Source organism: Crinia signifera, chromosome 3 (assembly GCF_055691185.1).
Source record: "Crinia signifera chromosome 3, ASM5569118v1, whole genome shotgun sequence".
NCBI lineage: Eukaryota > Metazoa > Chordata > Amphibia > Anura > Myobatrachidae > Crinia > Crinia signifera.
In genome coordinates, this window is record NC_139219.1 from 312,273,346 (window position 1) to 312,298,057 (window position 24,712).

General features: G+C 46.3%; 1 protein-coding gene across 1 annotated transcript in view; it reads left to right on the forward strand.

The window, feature by feature from the left end:
- The window catches only part of FKBP1B (FKBP prolyl isomerase 1B), a 39,973-nt gene extending 16,680 nt beyond the window's left edge, over positions 1-23,293 (forward strand). Inside the window, exons 3-4 of the mRNA XM_083178635.1 lie at positions 14,115-14,227; positions 20,853-23,293. Coding sequence (XP_083034761.1) covers positions 14,115-14,227; positions 20,853-20,981 — 242 coding nt within the window. The 3' untranslated portion in view covers positions 20,982-23,293. The remainder of the gene's footprint in view (positions 1-14,114; positions 14,228-20,852) is intronic.
- Positions 23,294-24,712: the final 1,419 nt, after the last annotated feature.

The window sequence follows — 24,712 nt, forward strand, 5'->3', positions numbered from 1 at the left end:
AGTGGCGGCTATTACATTTTTAAATTACCTGTCAAATGACAGGCCATTCTCTGATTGGCTGAGAGCTCTCTCAGCCAATTAGAGAACGGCCGGTCATTTGACAGGTATTTTGAAAAGGTAATAGCCGCCACTGCACTGCCCATCCCCGCTGCTGCTATTGTGATCACATGCCCAGCCAGGTCAGCAGCACTCGCTGCACACACCCGGCACCCGCCGGGAACACATTTGAGAGCCGCCGCCCGCCCCCACTACTGCCGCTGCCTTGCTCCTCATTGGGGCCTTGACAGTTGAGAGCTGATTGGCTACTGCGTTATCACCTTTAACTTTATCACTTCGCCAGTCACTTCACCTTTATCACTTCAGGACATTTGCCTAAACCTTGATAGAAGAAGCCGGCAGTGAAGGGGTTTTCTGCAGAGCCCTGAACGTGCTGTAACGTTTGTCTCCCTCCGTACCACACAACTCCTACTTGCTCAGTGACTAACAATTATGTGGGTCTGTGTGACGCTGGAGTGACAGCCGCGAGCAGCCTGTGCCATTGTTCTGTCGCGGGCTGTAACCCACACACAGCTCTGCAAGTCTTGGCATAGTCTATTCTATTAGCATTGCTAATCCCGCTGGAAGGGAAAGTGCTTTACTGTTAATTAGCAACTTTGGGTTCGTGTCTTAAAACCAGGTCCCAAATGATCTTTAAGTGCATTAAAAGGCGCAGGGACTAAGGATCATTTTACAACGATGATGTTGAATTAATAATTTGCTTCTGGGTAGAGATTTATTGTATCATGTATTGGTTGGTTGGTTGTACTGTGTATTTTATATATTCTAGTACATATGTGTCTATATATGTAAATTTATATGACTGTTATTTTTATTCTTCTGATTCATTTCATCGATATAGGACACCACAGGGGGTCTGCAGCGCCGTACAGCGGTGACAAAATGACATAAATATGGCAAAGAAATATGTAGGGGAACCTGGAACATGAAACCAAAGACGGCGGTCAGAGGGAATACTGTCATTAGGTCGACATTATTAAGGTGGACATGCATTGGGTCAACTGCTGACGGTCGACAGGCCTAATGCAAACACCTGAAATGGGTTGACATGGCTACGGTCGACAGGGTGGGAAGGACGACATGATTTTTTCACTTTTTTTTTGAGCCGACATGTGCCGACAGGCAGTATTTCATGCCCTACCATCCACTATAGGGTGGTGGGAGAATAAAACAGTGTGCCAATTGCAGCGAGGCACCGTGCCCGAGCATGTCGAGCGCAGCGATCCATGCAAGGGGACGCAGTACACTTAGACAGTGTCCATGTCGACTATTTCCACATTTGGGACAAAAGAAATGGGAAAAACGCATCTCGACCCTGTTGACCTTAGCCATGTCGACATTTTTCAGATGTCACCTAAGGCCTGTTGCCATCAGTGGTCGAACCAATGCATGTCGACCTAAATTGCCCAATGACCCATATTGGTCAGAGGGGGGTAAAGGGTAAGGTTGATCGACTATTAAAGGCTTGTAAAGACATGGAATGATTGGTCACTATGTGGGAAGGGGGCGGAGTCAATAGAACACAGTGGGCTCAATTCAGCTATATACCATACTTACAGAAAGCCACCAATCCGGGGCAAGATCAGCCCACAGGAGAGGCGGGTTCTGCTGCCATTGGTTCATTTCTGCAGTGCTGCAGAGACTGCTTTCCCCCATTGATCCCAATGAGCCTGAAGCCTTATTAGCCTTGTTAACGTTTCTCCCACAGTCATTTGTCTATCCAATTATAACCTGTTTTCCGCAGAAAGTGTCCCGTTATTTTGCATAACATTTGGGGTATGAGATAAGTTCCCGATTCTATTTGTTGTCGCGTGTCCAACGTTACACATATTATGCATCGGGTGGCTGACGCGTAATCCCCAATAAGTGCCACATAATTGGATAGCCCTGGCCAAAACCATTCAATAGGTAAATGAATACATCTAATTGTACACCTTGGTGGATATACAGACAGGACCGCATAGGAACTGGTGACAGACATACAGTAGGGCTTACAGGCTAAGCACATACTGTATGTGCACACGTATACAGTACATGTTACCTTGTATGTGTCAGTATTCTAAAATAGAAAGTGTTCAGCTCATATAACAAAACCTCTGACCCCAGACAGACATCGCTCTATCCCACTAAGCACTTTCTCCCACTGCAGTGTGACGGAACAATGACCGTCAGAGAGTGGGTTCCTCTGTCCCCTCTATCTGCTAGCACCTAGTCTAGTTTCCTACGGTGTTTGTTCCTGATACTAAGGATGCTATATAATTAGCCACATTGCATAAACACTATAGTGATGTCCTTTTTCATTACTATAATTCTGTTCTGTATATTGCATTTATTATTGTGGTAGAACTGTGGTTTGCGTGATGCACTTTTATAGACCCAGTTGGACCTGTATAAAAGATTGTCATCTAGCTCACAGCAAGGCACGGTGGCATCTGTGATATATGAGTGTAATTCTATTACAGAATGATCTTATTAGTATGATAAATCTAATGCAAGTCCCTTTTATCGCATTATTCATTTAGAGCACCAGCGTGTGCACGTAGCAGGGTAGGTATGGTACATACAGCGGGCCTGCCACCTTGGATATCCGATACTGGGGCAGATGTATTAAGCCCGGTGAAGAGATAGAGTGGAAGGTTATAACTCACCAGCCAATCAACTCCCAACTGTCATTTTTTAAACATAGCTGATTGGCTGGTGCGTTACCACCTTCCACTTTATCTCTTCACCAGGCTTGAGACATCTCGCCCACTGTAGGTAGCCATGCCTGCTAGCACTGGATTCAGGTGCAATCTGGAGAAATAAAGAGTGTTTGTATGGAGATTGGTTTACAGCACAGAGGAAGCACCTAGATAAGCCATACAGGGAGCCGAAGATGCTCAGAAAATTGAAAGAATGTTTTGTGGTGCAATCTTTGATCTTAAAATAATAGATAGGGAAGTCGATCAAATTGTCTCATTCAAAAGTGCAGAGTTTGGCCACCGGACATTCTGATAAATGATTGGAATTTGAGATGTGCGATTCGGTTCTGCAGGAATTGAAATCCACCCCAATCTTGTGGCCGTCAATTAAATCAAAACCAGGGTGAAATGTAATGGGATGAGAGATTCAGAAAGTGAGACATTTGGTAAGAAATCTCTGTTTTTGTTTTTTTTAAAGCAGCAATCATTTGCCGTGTAAATGATTGCCGCTTTTAAAAAATCTGGAGATTTTTTACCAAATCTTTCACTTTCTGAATCTCTCACCCTATTCAATTTAACACCCGGTCCAGATATCCCAAGGAGATCCTATCCCAAATGATTCCTGGATCAGATTTTGGAAAATGTCGACAGTATGCAAAAAAACAACAACTTGTTTTGGCATTTCTAAATATGGACATTTTGAACACGTCGACAATTTAACCATGTAGACACATTGTTTGTTAACTTAAGGTGCCCAAACGTTACTGCAACTGCTCAGAGGATTTAAGTCATAGCCAGTCCCGCGTGAGCCACCGTAGGATCGCTGGGTGCATTGTCTGATCGCTGGGTGCACGCCAGGACAGGGGGTGGGGTGGGGCAGCCCCAGTAGCATATGTGAACGCACAGCGTATCATGGACGTTCCCATGAGAATACAGGGCGTTCTCATGCTAATGAGGCCAAGACGTGGCCAATGGGGGCGGGCAGCTGACATCACTGGATGCCAGCTGCCCGCCCACTTCATTCTGAACGTGGACGCCTATGTAAGGGTGCCGAAGACCACTCTTACATATACGTGCACCTCCCACATCATTCGATGGCTGCCGGGTGTTCCCCCGCAGGCTGCAAATGGATGTGCATGTGATATATTTGCATGCGATCCCATTCCCCACTGCTGGGAGGGGTCCGAGTCAGATCTCGGATGTGCAATCAAGTCCGATCTTTGACTGCGATCCGATACGCACAGGACCGCGAATAGGATCAGATGTCCAATACATGCGATTTTTGGCCACTTTTTTCCCGATTTCTCGGAATCGGGTGGAAAGAGGCTAAATCGGACCAGCGTATGGCCAGCTTTACGGCCCAATCCATGTCATTGTGTTGGAGAAATATGTGTAGAGAATAAGATCGGTCTGATTTCCATTTAAAAAAAACCAACTTGGACGGGGCTGATGAAAAGAGGATTTACACTCCGCCTAAGTGCAGACTGTATCCAAAGCGATTCATTTATAATCAATTGACAGACTTTTATGTACCAATTGCCGGAACCCTCGTGGGCGCGCAACAAAAGGGCCGTCTTCTGGAATGTCACATCTAAAAGCTCTTAAAAGTGTTCTCCGTTGTTTTGTAAAGTGTTCCGTGTTCCATTTACCGCTTCGCGTTGCAGCACAATTAGCATAAGAGCTTATTTCTGTTCCTACACCAGCAACGGCAAAGAAAGAGGAAAAAGAAAAAGAAAATGTGATGTCGGTGCGGAGCTGCTCGCTGTAAGGACGTGGGACAAAAGCTTTTGATTTTCATTGTCGGGTCCCGCTGCTGCGAGTCTGCCGCGTACCTAATTATTCTCAGCGCAACTCTAAATTACCCCCCCAGAGTACAAGAGAGCACAACGCTGGCTAATTATACCTGGCTTGTTACATGGTTTCCATGTGGGAGAAATCCAGAGCTTCTGCCGGTAATGTCCCGCTCAGCCGTCTCCTATTGAACGAGACAGCGTGAGAGCGCGGCTGCAGGCCAGAGCTCGATGGATTTCTCTTCTGAAAGAGTGGAAAAGGCGGCGCACTGCTGGGAAGCAGAGACTGGCGCATGTGTTCTGCCTCCGCTGTATTTCTACGCCTGAATAGGGAACCATATAGTTATTGCACAGCGTTATTCAGCTTCGGGAACAAAGGGATTTATAATGACTAGGTAGAGGCCAGGCACCTGGCCGTATCCAGCAGCTGTAATCTGGCGTCACCTGTGTACTGTGCTAGGTCTGTGTGGATTGAGTTGAGTGTACATTGACCATGTTGTCATGATTAGTATGGCGACCAAACCATATTGGTGGTGCGCAATCGCTGTCTTCTGGGTCAGGTGGGGATACGTTGCGCAAACATCCAGTGGTATGTAATGCCCCTACCCTCCTACATCCTACCATAACCCCCCCCCCCCCCGCTGCTGTAGCCTACCACTCCTTTACTGAAGGTTTACCCTAACTTTCCCCTTCTTCAGCCTTACCCTAGTCTTCCTCTCCTGCAGCCTAACTGTCCCCTCCTGCATTCCTACACTTTCCCTCCCCTCCCCTCCTGCAGCCTTATCTTAACCTTCCTCTTCTGCAGCCTTAACCTATGCCTTTGTGCCTAACCTTACCATCCTGCAACCGAACCCTAGCCCCCCTCCTATAGCCTTACCATAACCTCCCCCCTACAGCCTTACCCTAACCTCCCCCCTACAGCCTTATCCTAACCCTCCCTCCTACAGCGTTACCCAAACGCTCCCCCTCCTACAGCCTTACCCTAACCCTCTCCACTACAGCCGTACCATCCCTCCTACAGCCTTAGCCTAGCCCTCCCTCCTACAGCCTTATCCTAACACTCCCTCCTACAGCCTTACCCTAACCCTGCCCTCCTACAGCCTTACCCTAACACTCCCTCCTACAGCCTTACCCTAACTCTACCTCATACAACCTTACTCTAACCCTCCTCCTACAGCGTTACCCAAAGCTCCCCCCCCTACAGCCTTACCCTAACCCTCCCCTCCTACAGCCTTACCCTAACACTCCCTCCTACAGTCTTACCCTAACCCTCACTCCTACAGCCTTACCCTAACACTCCCTCCTACAGTCTTACCCTAACCCTCACTCCTACAGCCTTACCCTAACTCTCCCTTCTACAGCCTTACTCTAGCCCTCCCCTCCTACAGTCTTACCCTAACCCTACCTCCTACAGCCTAACCCTACCTCCTACAGCCTAACCCTACCTCCTACAGCCTTACCCTACCTCTTACAGCCTAACCCTACCTCCTACAGCCTTACCCTAACCCTCCCCTTAGGTAGCATCCTGCAATGGAAAGCCGTCCACCCACGCAAAAGTAGCTTGAACGGGCGAAAATTGCTCAGCGTGTACGAGACTTTCAGCCCAGCGATTTTCCCCATCATCGTTCTGCAGACATGCTGAGCAAAATCACCCAGTTTGTATACACCTTAATCTTCTCCCCTTGCAGCCTAACCCAAATCTTCCTCTCCTGCAGCCTAACCCTTTACCTCCTGCAGCCTAACCCCTTACCTCCTGCATCCTTACCCTAACACAGACACCCCTCCTTTTGCCTAACTTTAACCCTCCCCTGTGACTCTTTCCTCATGTAGCCTAACCCTATCCCTCACAAAAGTGCCTAACCATCCTGTCCTGGACCCTAACCCTAATGCTGACATTTCAGATGTCATCATTTTGAACATGCCAACATCTGCCAATAATTTGCAGATGTCTACATGTTCCATCATAACTGTCAACATTGTGGTAATGACTGTCGAACATTGTACATTGGGAATGATACGGCATAGCTTTCTCTGGCATGTGTTCTGTGAGATGGTTGTGTTCTCCCCCTGTTCACGTGGGTTTCCCCTGGAGGTCCAATCACCTACTGGCAGATTACTCGGCCTGCAAACACATTTAGTCCAGGGCTAGGCAGATTAGATCATTTGTGGACCTCCTTCATTACCGGAAACAGGGTTATTACAATCTGGGGGATCCAGATGCAGCCATCCGCCCTCTTGCCTTTTGCTGTTTGGTGCCATCTTCTGTGTGATGGGAGATGTAAGCTGTCTGACGAGCAGGGCCCTCCCTACCCTTTCTTTTTCATATCTGCATTTACTATGTCAAAGGTGTACATCCCCACTATGGGCCTTATTCAGATCTGAGCTCAGTACAAATTTGCTTGGAAAATGGGCAAAACCAGGTGCACTTCAGGTGGGGCAGATGTAACAGATGTGCAGAGAGAGTTAGATTTGTGTGAGTTATTTTGTTTCTGTGCAGGCTAAATACTGGCTGCATTATTTTTACACTGCAATTTAGATTTCAGTTTCAGCACACCCCACCCAAATTGAACTCTCTCTGCACATGTTACATCTGCCCCACCTGCAGTGCACATGGTTTTGCCCATTTTCCAATCAAACTTGAACTGAGCTCAGATCTGAATAAGCTCCAATGTCCTATTCTTCCATATGTGAACTGGAACAAAAATTTCGGTACTTCTTTACTTTCACGGCGCCAGCATGGCGCCGCGCGTACTTCCGGGTTACGCTCGCCACCAATTAAGTAAAATAAACTAAGTTAACGCCATGCCAACATGGATAGTTCATACCTCCACTATCCATGTTGGCATGGAGTTGATTTTAATTAGCGTGGCGAGCGTAGCGAGCCACCGTGCCCGCAGCGTGGGCGAGCGAAGCGAGCCCCGCAAGGGGACTCTGACGCGCGGCGCCATGCTGGCGCCGTGAAAGTAAAGAAGTACCAAAATTTCTTCCGAGGTCATGAAAGGAAATGTATTTTCTGTGTGGTTGTTATTTTTATTTTGCCATTGCAACTATGCAATGCTAAAGTGTCATTCCCCTGAGCAACGCACGTAGCCCCGGGAATTTCAGCATCAGCACTTTTTAAACCCAGCGCTGTGAACTGCAGGGACGGCTCAGACTGATGGATGAATGTCACAGCTGGGACTGTCCCTGCTCAGTCTGCAAGAGGAGGAGTGACAGCTTTCTCCTCTGCTCCAGCGGCCATGGCCTCTGTCACAGGACAAATAGACGGGACTTTGCAGTCGGCAATATGTGGGGTTGCAGGAGCGTCGGCGCATTAATAAATGATTAAATATTCTCTAAAGCCCTGTCTGATAAGGTGGCAACATCTATAAATAATTCAGTAATATTCCAAACGGTCCAAGGCACAAGCTGATCGGCTGCTGCGGTTCTTGTTAGAACCCAGTCCTCCATGAGTTTACTGTGTTTTTTTGTGTTTTTCTTTTTTTAGTAATTACTGGGCTCAGTTCTCATGATTATTATTATTATCAGCATACAAAATGGCCGCCGCCTCTCACTTAACCCCATCCGTCGTTACCGGCCGTCGTTCATTCCACAGCACATAACGATACATCTCGCTAGTGCGATGGATCATCCTATCACATCGCCGCGTTGCTGATCGCACCATCAGAAGGTGTGCACCCAACTTTACAGGATTTTATAATTGCTGTTATGATATTTATATAAAAAATGGAGAAATACCGTTTTACCGTCTTCTTTCTGGTGTTTCCAGTCAGAAATGTAGTTAAACGTTCCATTTGGCAGCTGTAATTCCTATGGCTGTTGCTGTGCTGATTATAGAGGCAGGTGTCATGGCGGTATCACTCATCGCTGCAAGGCCGGCTGTGCTCCTGATTAGCTACAGGACAGGAGACAGTCGCTGGTGGGGGGAAACCATCTCACTGTATTATTGTATCTGTCATGATAATAGTATGGGGGAGTAAATTCCACAGCGCTCCTGGGCTACGTTTCTCTTATATTATACTTGTAGTTACCGTATTTGCCGGCGTATAAGACGACTGGGCGTATAAGACGACCCCCCAACATTTCCACTCAAAATGTAGAGTTTGTTATATACTCGCCATATAAGACTACCCCCTTCCGCACACCTCCCTGTCACTAGCAGCTGTCTGGTCCCTTGAGTGGTGGGTTTTGCTGGGGCAGGACAAACCTATCAGGGCAGGTTTGTCCTGCCCCAGCATAACCCACCACATAAAGGCCCTTATTCTAATCTGTGCGGTACGGCCCGCGTGCGGCCGTACCGCCGATGTTTTCACTCTGCACATGCGCAGAGGTCACTCTGCGCATGTGCAGGCGAAATCGCCGCACACAAAAATTTTACGCCGCAAAGGGGGCGTATAGGGGCGTGAGGGGCTTGATAGCCTCATTTACCTATGTATACGCCCAGCGTTTCATGGGCGTTCCCATGCAAACGCGGGGCGTATGCATGGTAATGAGGCTATGACGCCAGTGATGGGGGCGGAAAGCTGACATCGCCGGATGTCAGCTCTCCGCCCAAATACAAGCTTTCACACGGACGATTGTCCGTGTGGTCTAAGCTTGCGTGAGCTGGTGGAGCGTGCGGCCCTGCCTTCGATGGTCGTCGACCATCGAATGCAGGGGGCAGCTCCCACCATGGTGGAGGCGTACGCCCCACCATTTTCAAGCGGATCGCCAGCCGTCCGCGTACGGACGGCCGTGGCGATCCGTCTTGTAGGCGGGGTTTGGTTTGTGCGGCCGGAGCAACGTATGCGGCTCCGGCCGCACAGATCAGAATAAGGGCCAAAGTTTTAATACCCCCTCATCTGCAGCTTCCCTGCAGTGATGCCGCTATCCTCATTAAAGGGTACCTCGGTATTCATTAAAGGGTACCTCTCCTCGCCCCCCCCCCCTTCTTATGCATAGGTACCGTACCTTAATAATAAGAGATAGAAGTACGGTATTTGTCTGCATCAGTGTTTTCTTCAGCCTAACGGCCTGTCAGATTGCGCATTTGATGTCGGCGGCAGGCTCGGGTGTTTTCGGTGGGGTTCGGGGGGACTCGTGTGCCTGAGCGCTCCCGAGTCCCCCCGAGCCCCGCCGAAAATGCCCGAGCCTGCCGCCGACGTCACTGCAGTGATGTCGGCGGCAGGCTCGGGTATTTTCGGCGGGGCTCGGGGGACTCGGGAGCGCTCAGGCACACGAGTCCCCCCGAACCCCACCGAAAACACCCGAGCCTGCCGCCGACATCAAATGCGCAATCTGACAGGCCGTTAGGCTGAAGAAAACACCGCTGCAGACAAATACTGTACTTCTATCTTTTATTATTAAGGTACGGTACGTTTGCATAAGAAGGGGGGGGCCGAGGAGAGGTACCCTTTAGTGAATATATGCCATACCCGGCGTATAAGACGACCCCACACTAGAGGGAAAATTTTTATGGGCTAAAAAGTCGTCTTATACGCCGGAATATACGGTAGTTTTTATTATTTTTTATTTGCTAGAAGGTCATTTTATTTAAAAAAAAAAAAGGTTTAACAAGTGAATAAATCTCCAAGTTTATATAATTAAATACAAATCCAGAGACCTCAATTTAGTGAGCCAATATCCACCAGAATGTGGCCCTTACAATACAGTAGGAGCCAGAGACCCCACTTAGCGGTCGGCCTGCACATGCTTTTTCTAGTACATATTTAAAAATGACAACTGGAAACGTATTGGTTGCTACGGACAACGCTTCCACATGTCTTTTTTAGAAGGTCACATATGCGCTGCCCAATTTTGAATGATAGCTGGCTCATCCCTTCCATTTTATGAATAGGTTGAGTCTCCCAAGTCCTGGCTTACAGAGGGGAAAACCATTCGAATTGAATGGTTTTCCCCTCATGTGCGATGCCATTTGCAGCTGTACACATGGGCGGGGGGAGGTGTGTTCGGCAGGGTGGGGTTTACCTGATTGCTGAGATTCAAAAATCCACAGCCCGGCGATCAGGCCCTGTGTCTGTCTCTTTCTGCACATGCGCCAATGGTTCCCGTGACAATACAGGGCCACTTCACACTGCCATTGATTGGCGTCCCTGGCCTCTAGGAGGAGGCGTCCCTGGCCTCTAGGTGGCTGCTGCCAGCATGCCTGACCCCATGGGTCACAAAGCCGGCCGACGGTATCAGAGATAGGGATGGCCATCGTTGCCATCGATGGCAAAAGTGCAACTGGCCATCGATAGTGCATTACTATGCAATGGATGACCATCAATGTTTTTACCATTATCTTTAAATAATTGTATAACGATCAATATATGGGGCGGGGCTTCATGGGTGTCAGGGGCGGAGCTATGCTCAGTGCCCCGGCCCCTTGAAAAAAAAAAAAAAGCAAAGCTAATCTATTCGTTTAAGCTTGACAACGATGGTGGGAACCTTTTGGTTCTCCCCATCGATCGCAAAATGATTCAACATCGGCTATAAACCATTAATGGTGTCTAAACATCGATGGTGGATGGCCGTCCCTAAACAGAGACGATCCGATACTGCATCCCAGAATGCCGTTTGGATCAGTAATGCGGCAGGAGGCTGGATGCGTGGCATCTATTATACACACACTTATACAAGCGTGTCCCCTGTAATGTAAATCCTTTCATAATCCCTAGATGAACTCCTGGCCGACCCTACATAATATTTACCAGCCTCTTGGGCAAACACACCTCCACGTGCTAACCTTTGTGTGAGCACACAGGGCAGTATCCGTGTCTGCACCCAGTGAGGGACGAGGAGAGAGCACACAGTGTACTGGGGTGGCTGGGGGCGGATGCCTGGTGCCAGCTGTGAGTCGTGCATCAGTCATGTACCCAATGTGGTGACTGTTTACACTGCGGGTGGGGGTAGGGGGCTGTCTGCATTGCTCATCCATCACAACGGGTTTGTTGAGACAGAACACCTTATTAGTTAATGTACTCCCCCCCGGAGATGAGACAAAGCAGAGCTGCAGAGAGAGATGTATTACTGTATGTTACATTAGTACCTTATGCTGTCACTCTCTCATAAAGATAAAACTATAGTGTTATCCCGGAATCTTAGCTGCCTACGCTTATGGGTAGGTGGGTACACTTTGTGTGCACTGCGATGAATATTCACTCCAGCGCGGCCTATCCATAATAGAGACAAGTGGCATTGATATGGCATGAGGCACAATGGCTGAGAGGTATCAAAACTTTGAGAGCCTCATTGTTTGTGCAGCCTTCAACCACGTCTGCCCTTAGCTCCTATGTGCTAGTACAGTATATTCTAATATGGGCACTGCTGCTGTAACATGCTGAAGATCAGGTTGGCACTGCTGATATATTGTATCAGACGTCGCTATAGAAGTACATGAGTACCCACTAGATTTTATTCCTATGGTCACTGCTGGTATAATCTGGATTTTTTTTTATTTTTGTCCTCTTTTTAAGTGCAATCCATTTTAGGAAGCTTTATTGGTATAGATATGTCCTCATACTCCCATCTTAGTAAATTTACCCCAGAGACTCAGTTGCTGCTGCATCGTAGCACTTCATAAATAGATTCAAAGACTCAGTTGCTGCTGCATCTTAGCGCTTTGTACACAGATGCAAAGATCCAGTTGCTGCTGCATCGTAGCATTCATATGCAGATGCAAAGACTCAGTCGCTGCTGCATCGTAGCACTTTGTATACAGATTCAGACACCCATATTTCATGATTTTCTTACCAAATCTCTCACTTTCTGATTCTCTCATCCCCCGGTTGTCGCTGCATCGTAGCACTTCATGTACAGATTCAGAGACTCAGTTGCACACATAAATATGCATGAAATGTAAATTTGTCAAATTAGCCAGCACTGTCTCCTGCTGCATCCTGGTTTTATTGGCCAGTATTCAATGCCGGTGCGAGCGGCCGACGAGGGGGTTAAACTGCGAGGATTACAGAAAACCAGTGATCCTCGCAGTTTAACCCCCGCGCCGGCCGCTCGCACTATGCAACGTTCCGGGGGAATCCTCGCAGTCACAAAACTGCGAGGATTCCCCTCAACTGCGAGAGCCGCGGCTAGTGCAGCAAACTCGCTGTAATTAGCCTCGGCTCTCGCAGCTTTTGGAGGCACATTCGCAAATTCCCCCTCGCTCAAAAAATGGAGCGAGGGGGAATTTGCGAATGAGGGGGGGTCAGTTGAATACTGACAGGGTGAGCGGTGACTGCGAGCAAAAAGTCCTGCTCGCAGTCACCGCTCGCCCACGGCATTGAATATATGCCATTGTGTTGCACATTTTTGGTGAAAGAGGTGCCTGACTGTCTCGCGGGACTTGGCAAATTAAAAGGGGCGGTTAGGTGCAACTGCAGCAGTGATGTATGAGGACAAATCTGTAATTCTCCTGAGTTTGTGAGTGGACATCAAAGTATGTGGAGTGCTGCTGATCTGATAGAGGAGACGTGTAATAAGTTTGCTGTGCAGATAGCCCCTGGTTACTGAATGGGTTGTTTGGGTGATCATCCTGGATGGAAAGTTCATGGTCTGTTATTCAGGAAGATGTCTGGCTTACCTCCCAGGAGCGACTGCCAAACTCGCTGGCTGTAGTGAGAAGAAGAACATTAGCTGTCTAACTCTGCTGCGGTCCCTCAATGTTATACTATTGGTGCATTGTGAAAGGATGATGGGAGCCAGAGGAGACGGAAAATATGACATAGCAGCGGTGATGGATATTGCATGTCTTCTAGTGTAAATCTACCAGCGAGTGAGATGTGATCGGCTACCTTTGATGATAAAGAGTGCAAAGCATACTGATTCATTGTGCCTACCCTGGATGCCCCCCCCCCCCCCCCATTCCAGGACCGCGGTGAACACAGCCATGAATTTATCCTGTAATATAAAAATATACACTATATGCTACAGACTGTTGGATATATACAATACAGGCTTGATGATGTATCGCGGTATCGGTACACTCCATTGGATGCAACTATGAACAGCCCAGTTCCTTGCCCAGTGCAGTGGTTTAGTCGAAGATAAAACAGGTACAGCTGTACTCACTGTTACATGCACTGGTATATAGAGTGGAGTGTAGTGTCCTACAACTCGCCAGCTGCTGAGTGAATGTAGGTAACAGGATGCTGGAACAGTATAAAATTTAAAGTCTACTGTCTCACACAGTGTCTAGATGGCTCCTCACTGGCTATGTCATGGGCTTGGTGGCCATCTTGGTGCAGTGAATGAAGCTTCCCTGGAGGAGCAGCAACATGAAGACTACGCAGTAGCACAGTCCGATTTAAACATAACCTACAGTTAGACAGGGTTAAAGCAGATCAGACTGTGCCATAGGTTTCAGAACACAAGCCATATATGTTAAGGCTTTCCAGGTATCCCCAATGCAGCTTATTAATTTACTGTTAACAAAGGAAATTACTGGGGCATGAACCACATTTGTAAATAATCTGTGATGATTTTAAAAATATGTTACCCAAAAATACGTTTAGATGTCCTCTATGGGCGCATGTTTGCTATGAATTGTAGACTCGATGATAGTCACGCGCTGGACTGTTTTCTCACCCATAATAAATGTTTCTTCCAGGAATGCTGCAGAACGGAAAGAAGTTTGATTCCTCCAGGGACAGAAATAAGCCTTTTAAATTCAGGTTAGGACGGCAGGAAGTGATCAAAGGCTGGGATGACGGCATCGGACAGGTACAGGAAATGTTCTGTTACTACGCGGTATATTTGTGTGTTTCTGTGTAGTAAGACTCTGCACAGTTCTGTTATATCGCAGAATCAGCAGGGAGCTGGTGCAGGTGGCAAATTATACTTGGTGCTAACTGAGCAAGAGGTGTGCCAGGCTGCAGGTGATGGCACAGATGGCTATTCTGACGTCATGATCTGCATTCATGTCCACGCCCAGTCCTCCCCTCTCACAGCCTAACCATCCCCTCCCACATCCTAACCATCCCTTCCCACAGCCTAACCACAACCTCCCCTCCCACAGCCTAACCACAACCTCGCCTCCCACAGCCTAACCCTAACCATCTCCCACAGCCTAACCCCGCCCAGCTCCCACAGCCTAACCCCGCCCAGCTCCCACAGCCTTACCCCAACCTCCCCGCCCACAGCTTGGTCAGATCAGAAAGAATCCCCTTCTCATCACTAGATACACCACAGGGTACAAGCCTGGAGGTGGACTAAAGACCGCCCATCTACTAGTGTAATGTGGCCACTGTTTATGCGATTCTGTTGCATTGCTGCAAAGAATCGCATGAAAAGCATCATATCGCAGGTGATTTTCCTGCGATTGTGATGCGAGGCACGTTCCCATGCACCTTGCATCGCAAACGCAGATCGGACGGGAGGCCATGAATATTTTTCGCAGCCCGTAGTCCCTGCAAAAGGACCGCATAAGATTTATCGTATGCAATCCAGCCACCCTGGAGCTGCCGGTTGAGTTGGCGGGGTACCGAATACGATGCCACGCCGTAGTGGAAGACAGCATTTAGACCTCATGGGTCCCCAGGCTAGATACCGGTTTGGGGCCCTACTTCCACAAACAATTGTGCATGGAAGGGGGTTCCATAGAATCAGAGCCGCAAAGTTAAAAGCTTCTCCTCCAAATGAGTTGAGGGAAATTCTAGGTGCTGCTAATAGTCTTACATAAACAGATCACAATAAGCGAGCGGGATGTAAGGAACCAGAAGCTACTTCAGGTACCTTGTTACCGTGGCTCCCACAGTCAGTAAGCCAATCTTGATAAGCCTTGGTGATCGCACCATACATTAGTACTAACACAAAAACTAGGTCCCAAGGCAAACCACGGCGTCCTATCATCTCCATAATAGATTTATAATTTTTAGTGCTGTTTAGAATCTCAAACCCTCCAACATGGCCCAATCCATCAGGTACAAAATACTCTGGAGCAAATGCAGTGATATTCTTGTTATCATTCCTTACAAATGATAAATGGTGCTCCAGCCAATCCTAACTGTTGTGTGTTTCAAATATGACAGTTAGGAGCTGCAGCACCATTTATCATTCATAACAAGAGATCAAAATTATCACTCATTGTTAAATCTGCCCCCAAACTTCCCTGCCAGTGTTAGCCAGGGGGTCGGCTAACAGACATCTCCCTAAATTACCCTGTCAGCAGGAAAAATGTATATTGTTATCGACACAAACGCCCTGAGAAGACAGAGGGCGACGCTGAGCAATATCATTTGGACTAGACCAGATTAACTCCCTTATTACTGGAGAATCTAGTGTATGTCTAAGCTATACTGTGATGCAACAGAGGGTCTAGTCCCCGACTTTTTGAGGGATTCCCATCCTGGACGGAACGTTTTGGGTTAAACATAGAAACATAGAATTTGACGGCAGATAAGAACCACTTGGCCCATCTAGTCTGCCTCTTTTTTAAACATGTTACCTCAAACCATATTTGATCCTTATTTCTTTGTAAGGATATCAATATGCTTATCCCAAGCATGTTTAAATTGTACTACTGTATTTGCCTCTACCACCTCTGTTGGGAGGCTATTCCACTTATCCACTACTCTTTCTGTGAAGTAATTCTTCCTCAGATTTCCCCTGAATCTTCCTCCCTCTAGTGTCAGTGCATGTCCTCGTGTTCTGCTGCTCCTCTTCCTGTGAAGAATGTCTCCCACCTGTACCTTGTTAAAGCCCTTGATATATTTGAAAGTTTCTATCATGTCCCCCCCTTTCCCTTCTCTGCCCTAAACTATACATGTTAAGATCTTTTAGTCTTTCCTTGTACGTTTTGTGATGTAGGCCATGCACCATTTTAGTTGCCCTTTTTTGTACAGTCTCTGATGTATTAATATCCTTCTGGAGATATGGCCTCCAGAACTGAACACAATACTCTAGATCAGTGGTTCTCAACCTCAGTCCCCAACAGTGCATGCTTTCCAGGTCTCCACACACAATCAAAGGGGAAATAATTAGCTCCACCTGTGATCTTTTAAAATGTGCCAGTGACTAATGAGTGCACCTGTTCACCTGCCAGGTGACCTGGAAAAGGTGCACTGTTGGGGGTCCTTGAGGACCGAGGTTGACAACCATTGCTCTAGATGGTTGGTTAGCGTTATGGATGGGGGACCTTTATGCTGTGTGTCTCCCTGCTCAATTGTTTTCTCCCTGGCTTGTTCAGGCCAGGACTGGATATCTTCCAATGGGGGGGGGGGGGGGGGGAGACCATCCCCCTCTTTTCCAATACCAAAATATCTGTGTGGGGGTGCTTATACTGGCTTACTGTGCTTGCTACAAGTTTTGTTACTTATCGTGTATCACTGTTCCCTGCAATTGTCCCTTCTTTATATAAAACTGACTAAGGAATGCAGTTATCTTTTTTATTTAATGGGGATTAAGTGAATGAATAACAGGAGGATTAACAATTACCCAGTCACAGGGGTTGGGTTGTATATGTATAAGAAAAAGGAAGAAATGAAAAATCTAAATCCATTAAGTCTGGAAAATAGAAATGCTTGGTGACTTCCTGCGGATAATGTCTGTAGATGTTTAGCCCTAGACTGCGAGGCGGAGAGCTGGTTATTGGGCTTCCTGAGCCTTCTGTGTTACACTGAGTACACTAAAAGCCTGACACGGTCTAGAACCAGTGTATGTTATTCAGTAGACTGCCATTGTTCTTGTCTCTGGTCTGTGTTTACCTTATTGTGTAATTATCCTGTAGAAAGGGTGTGGGCTAGCGATAGATCCACATGTCAACATCTTGAATATTACTACATTTTGTAGACACCGACATTGTGGATGTCGATATGTCTGTCCACATTTTTAACATGTCGACATGGGGTTTTTCACTGTTTTTTTTTTTTACCCGAATGTCGACACAGTTGACATGGAAACAGTTGAAAGTGAACCACAGCCCCTCGCATCGCTCGCTCGCTCACAATGCTTCGGGCACGGTGCCTTGCTGCGCTCGGCACACTATTTTATTCTTCCACCACGCCATAGTGGATGGTAGGGCATGAAAAACCGCCTGTCAGCACATGTCGGATCAAAAAACAGTGAAAAAACCCATGTCGACCTTGCGACCTGTCGACGGAAAGTCATGTTGACTGTTTCACCTGTACATTCTATATGTCGGTATTTTGACCTTGTCGGGATTTTAAATGTTGGGATTTTGTCCTTGTCAGGATTTTAAATGTCAGGATTTTGTCCTTGTCGGTATTATGACCCATTCGGGATTTTGACCGTCGGGATTTTGACTGCACCCCAATACCAACAGATAAGTGGCTTTCCCGGCAATGATGCGGGAGTGCACATCACTGCTCATTGCTGGGCCATACACACTGGGCGGCTTCAAAATCGCCCAGTGTGTATGGACCATAAGGGTTGGGCACTAGAGGTTCAGGCTGCAAATGTTAGTGATTAGGGACGGCAGAGAGATATCAGAACACCAGATAATCACCGCTGTCACCTGGAAGTGATGGTCACATAATCGCGGGGGCCTGGAAGCCGCCAAGAGTAGGAAAGTCACCACTGGGCCGGCAGGAGTGTCGACTCATAACTGTCGACACCCCTTGCATTGAGCAAGAATCGTGAGGACACGGATTATAAAGCTGCATCCTTCACCTTGGATTCCCATGCATCCGGCTTATTCCTGGTGCTTCCTGGTCACTGAGGAAGAGCGTAAATCATCTTATCTCGTCACTGTTCTCAAACTGCCAGCGATATAAATGGTGCTTCTATTTTAAAACCTCTTTTACGGCGCCCTCTATTTATTCTTGTGTATTTCCATCCCAGCGTCGTTATAATCTGGACCCCTGCTGCGGTTACCGACACTATGTGATTCATAGCTTAGCTTCTAGGGCGCTTTTAGAACCGGGGCTATGTGTGCCAGCCTCTGCATGGCAGGGCATACGGTGAAGGTTCTGTGCTGTCTTCTATGAGCTCCATTTTTGCATGCACAAGATCAGTGGATGGCCTAGAACAGCGGTTCCCAACCTTTCATCTCCCATACCCCTTAATTACCACTTTTCATTTATGAGTACCCCTCCTTGAGTGAGTGGTGTGCATATATCTTTATTCTTGTCCTTATACTAAGGAGTAGCGGAGGAGTAGTGTGTGGTCAGGCCGCTGACCGCTGGCTGTGTACTGTCTTCAGGGTCCCCGCTAACACCTGTAAGATTAAATCCGCTGCTTCCACCACCTGTTTCGGTGCCGGGCAGATGAACGCTGATGTCTGTGGGTAGCTCCAAGTAGATCGCTGGTTGGGCAAAAGCACAAGCTGGTGATGCTGCAGACGGAACCGGAAATGACGCAACATGGTTCATCTCCACGGCAGCAGGAGACTTCTTCCACCACTGGGAGATTTCTTCCGCCAATATAATTTTCAAGTACCCCTAACCGGTGTGCAGTGTTCCCCCAGGGGTACACATACTCCAGGTTGGGTACCACTGGCCTAGAAGTGGCATGCAGATTTGGCTCTGTTGCCATGAGCAACGCAGAGGTAAAACCATGTGAAAAATAAGAAATGAGCATTTACAGAATGATGACTATGGTTTCTCTAAAGAACTGGAGGCTGTAGGACGTAGAACAGCGCCCTCTATAGTCTGTGTTTTGTATGCACATGCGTTAGCCTGGAGCCCCTGGCATCTGACACACCTGCACTAAGGAATGTCAGTATGTAATAGCACAGTGCTATCTCCGCTACTATAAAGATACAGCATTCAGTGTAATGAGGAAACACAATAAAGTTGACCGGAGTCACTTAAGGACATGCAGATTATACGCTCATTAGCGGGGCCGCTGCCTCTGAAATATTATGGTTTTTTTACTAATTGTAAAGCACAATGGACTACGCTCATGCTACACTGTAAGTAGGGATACTAATCCCGGCATCAGGATTGACGGGATTCTAGGATTTCAGGAATTATTGGCTGGGATTTCAATCCCGGGATTGGAGCCTCCAATCCTGGAATTTCGTGATTGAAATGCTCATGCGCATTTCATCCCTTTCTGGCGGGCAGTGATCAACTCAGACGCTGCCCGGAAAACATGCTGTACGGCTGTGCAACGTGATGCTGCCCAGCCACACTGGCCGTGTCCACCTGCCCTCCATCTCTTTGCCACATGTGTCTGCCCCTGCATCTGCCCACCCACTCCTGCTTTACCCGACCACCCGCTCTGATGCCTCTGCCCGTTCCCTCTAATGCCTTTGCCGGTCCCCTAAACTGTCTTTGTCTGCCTGCTCCAACACGAAGGACTGCTTCTAAGCAGTTTGCAGCATCAGGAGGGAATCTCGGGATTGAAAAAAATGACCTGAGATTGACCTCCCTAAATATTAGTAACTAATAATAACAGTAATAATCATATTAGTAGCTAGTAGTAGTATCCATGAAACAGGACAACTGGGATGGGACCAGGATAAGTGTGAGGGTGCATTAGTGTAGGTAGCATAGGTGGGAGGATGGTGGGTAGTAGTACCAGTCAAGTGCTGCCCATATAGGCTGGATATATCCGGAAAATTTAAATTAGCTTCTGCGCAGACACTGCACCGCCATTTGCATTCATGAGAAGAGATAGATCCCATTCAGAATCAGACTTTGTGTCCGCTGTGGACTGTTACTGGACAAAGGACAGCACCCTACCTATAACTGTTAGCCCCACATGGTCTTATGTGGATTTATCGAACTCTCTTCCATCATGAAGTACTAGAAGGAAGCACGGTGTTGCCGGTTGGATAAGAGTGTGATGGATGTAGCCAATCTCGCATGGGAACAGTGGTTACAGAGGTGCAGCAAGAGTACTCAGAGCAATATCGCCAGTGTAACCTAGTCCAGGTGCTCATACACAACGTAGTGACCAATGCTTATTAGTAATCGAGTCAAGGAATTAACATTTTTTACTAATGAACACCCATGTATCATGCTAGTTATTAAGCTAGTATGACCTCCTTTTCTTATAAAGGGGAGATTTATCAAGTCTTGGAGAGCGGTTAGGGTTAACTGCCGTAAGTGGTTACGTCAGGGGTGGCCAAACTGGTCCTTGAGATCTACCAACGGTCCACGTTTTCCATATCACCTAGCTGGTGCACAGGTGTAGTCATTACTAACTGTCACATTTTCAAACCTGCTGCATTCATCCTTACTATAGATTCTCAGGTGGCGGTAGATCTTGAGGACAGGTGTGGCCACCCCTGAGTTAGGTGGTAAATCATCAGCCAATCAACTTCTTTAGTTTTTCTAGTCCGATTGGTGGGAAAATTATTATTCTCTTCAACTTGACCCTCAATGTAAGCGAAGACGATTGCCTAAATTTCTATCTTATTTTTCTTTTTTTCTATCTCTAGATGAGTTTAGGTCAGCGCGCAAAGTTGACCTGCACACCCGATGTTGCGTATGGAGCCACGGGCCACCCAGGAGTCATCCCTCCCAATGCTACCCTGATCTTCGATGTGGAACTTATGAAGATAGAGTGACCACGTAAAAGGGCAGGCAGACAAGAGATCTCCAAAACCATTATCCTCCTCTTCCGTTCAGCTATTGCCACCCTCACTGCTGAAGACGTTGGTGGGATGGAGTAAAGACACTTCAGCAGTTAGGGGGTCACATAAGTCTTCACACTTAACCCTTAGCACTGTCAAAGGAGACTGCAACAGCTCAGTCTGCAGCCTTCTCTGGCAACATCGACAGGACTGCTTTTTAGTGATTTGTGGTCAATTTGTCTAGTTCGCGTCTACTTTGAATCGATCCCAGTCGAGTAGTGAGGTCCAAGCAATGGACAACTGAAGGAGCTTACTCACCTATGACCGCATGTTCTCTGTAGTCATACATAGATTTCATACATAAGATGATTGAGGTTTTCCGAATCACATACATTCCACCCATTTACTGTACACAAGATTTGACTGTCTAAGGAGTTTGTGATAGACCAGTGGTCTTACTAGTGGAGCCTTTACAGGCCAATATATCACTTTCATCAAAAAGTCACATAAGTATGAGTATGTGTGTAAAGCGTTGCTGGTTTGAAGCTCTTGATATACGAAAACCTCAACCACTTAAAGTAGTCCTGTTCATGGCAGCTGAAAGAGGCAGTCCCGAAAAGCCACACTCACTAATTTATGCGGTCAACTTTAGGCTAATTTTTTTTTCACCTCATTGCTTGATTGAAGCTTTTATTTATGAAATTCAGGCAGCACTGAAGTAGGGTCAATGTCTCCGGTATTTTATTAAAGCAGTCGCTTTATATAAACTTATGCATCAGGAAAAATAAAACGTTTACTATTTATGGGACTCAGTTCTGCTTTGGAATGGCAGGAGGACAGCCGAAGCACCAGAAGCGGTGATAGCCACTTCCTGTTTTTATAAACGCCATTTTTTTTTAGTACTACTATGTGGTTTTTTTTTCTTCCTTATTTATATATATTTGTATATATACAGTACCAAACAAGGAGACACTTTTGTACAGTTTACAAGTTACCGATTAACCAGTTGTCTGAATAAATATTTTATAGAGACATTGCACCACAGATGATCTAAAAAAAATTATTCTTTTTTTTTAGAAAAATGTCAATTGCACCTGGTACTAAGGGGACTGCCTCTTTAAAGGGCCTACCTAAGTTCTGTTTTTTATTTTTTTTTATGTTCTATACTCCTATCAAAGTATCTTCCCAGATCTTGGCCTCCGCCCAGAAAAAAAATAAAACCAAAAAAAAAAAAAAAGATGAAAAAAAAAATGGCAAAAATAATAATAATATTCAAACGCTCCAAAAAAGGGGGCCTTCATTGCTGTTATTGTCATTTTACTTTCTTAAGTCGTGTTTGTGGGGGTTTTATGTATTGTCCTAAAGCTTGAAAACATTGTTGCTTTCCAGGAAGATAAGCAAAGAACAAAATTAATAAAACAATCACAAGAAAAATTAAATATATAAAAAAAATATACAACCATCACAAAAATAATATCAATAATAATCGGCTACACTGGCTATTACACTCTAAGTTGTACATTTTGTTTTAACACTTCCTTTACAGATGTATATGTTTCTGTCACAAGCACTAGGCGGAGGCAGCCATTTTGTGAGCTGAATGCACAAGAAGACAGGTGGGCAAGAAGACATTTTGGAATGTAAAACCAGGACACTGCTGTGACATGAAGTTTTCTCAGGGTCCAAAATCTCTCCCATGCTTTATTTTAGATGGCAAGTAAGCCAAAACCATAATATGGGGCTGATCCTACTTAATAATGGTCCATAAAGGGTTTAAATGAAGATTGTGACGTAAAAAGTTGGGGTTGGGAGGAAAAAAGGTACTTTCTCTGGGAAATCTATTAAAATCCATTCACAAAAACTCATGCTATCGCTTTGTTGCCTCATACTCCAGTGGTCTGTATTGAATTTCAATTTAGCCCACAAAATGGCCGCCGTCTATTCTGTGTGCCAGAAAATTGGTACAGGTCAATTTTCCTGTGAAAAGCTGTGCGGGTCTATCTGGAAGTAAGAAGTTATAATTTGCATGTGGCATAGCTCACCTAATAAGTAAAAATAATAATGTATTTTAGTAAAGTAAAACAGCCCACTGCCTTACAGAACACTTAGGGAAGGAGTTGCTCGGAAAATATCTGTGCATTTTCCGTGCACAAATGGGCATTAGCTAATGGTTATCTGCTGTATCACACTGACTCAGTCCTGTATGTCTCGCTTGCTGCTGTTCTAAACAAAAAAGACTCTCCTTTAACTACATATATACAGATCTATATATATATATGAAAAAAATAATAAATTTTAAGAAAAACCTTACTGCTTTATATATTTTTTTAGTTACTGATTTTTACAGTTGGACAATATACACGGTGTGTTTCCGATGTTTGATGTCTGATTTCACCGCTGCGAATGTTGCGTGCAATTATCGCTAAATTGCTATAATACTGAAAGATCTGTCACAAGAAGGTCTGTAGTCTCCACTCATTCCTTAAGCACGGTAGCCCATTGTATGTAAGAAACTGTGCGCAAGCTGTAAATGGGGCCCCCTAGTTTGCATATATAGTTATGGAACCAGGAGAACAATGTTAATTGCTGCAAGTGTACGGAATGTTTAACACAAATATATATATAGCTGAATGCTTTACAGGTATTTGCGCCAATGAGGTGTATTCAATGTTTTTTGCGAGCTGTGATAGCGAGCAGTGCTGTCTGTTCGCTGTCACAGCTCTCACGATCAATATTCAACTACACACGCCGTTTCCACATCGCTGGGTTTTTACAGCGACGTGGAAACGGTATGTGTGCGGCTGCTAAAACAGCAAGGCTTGCGGCTAAATGCAGCGGGCTCCCTGCATTAGCCGCGAGCCTCGCTGTTAGGGGGAATCTTCGCCTTCATCTGACAGCGAGGGTTCCCCCTGAACATTGAATACGGTGAGCGGCAGGCACGGGGGTTAAACGGCGAGGGCCGCTTGTTTTCGGAGATCCCCGCCGTTTAACCCCCTCACCGGACGCATTGAATATTGCCCAATGTTGGAATTAGTTGTATATGAGTTTCTGGCTCATTATATTGTTCCAGACACCTTCAAAGGCTCAATCACACAGCAGTACTCCCCATGAATAAATTGGTTGTTTCTTTCCCCCCCTGCTTTAACATAAATCCCTGTGGCAGGTTATATAAACAATCTTGGTAATAAACACATTTCAGTGGTTTGTTTCTTGAGGCTGCTATTATTTCTGCAGCGTTTGCATAGTCTTGTGAATACCACGGCAACCACAGTCACAAAGCACATCATGTTGTGAGCAGTGCAGCTTTGGTAGTCCACTCTGAGCTCTCCATGCTTAGTAAAAGAACCCTCTCCCCTCTGTGCTATCACAAAGCAAATCAAGAAAAAACAACAAAGCTGTGCAAATGGATTTATTGTTTTTGCTTGCAGGGAAAATACTGGCTGCTTTTGCATGTCACTTTGTTTTTACACTGAAATCTATACTTAAGCTAGGACACCCCACCCACCCCTTTCCAATTATAAATTGCTCCACGCTTTTTAATCTATGCCACCTGCAGGGCAGCATGGTTTTGACAAGGTGCGAATTTTGTACTTTTCTACGTTTTTTTTATTGACTGTAACTCCCTCCAAGACTTCTATCAAAAGAATGCCTCTTTGGTATGCCTTGGAGCACGAAGTCAGGTGAATTTTCCAGGATTTCTCTTTGTCATCGTAACCATGGGAACA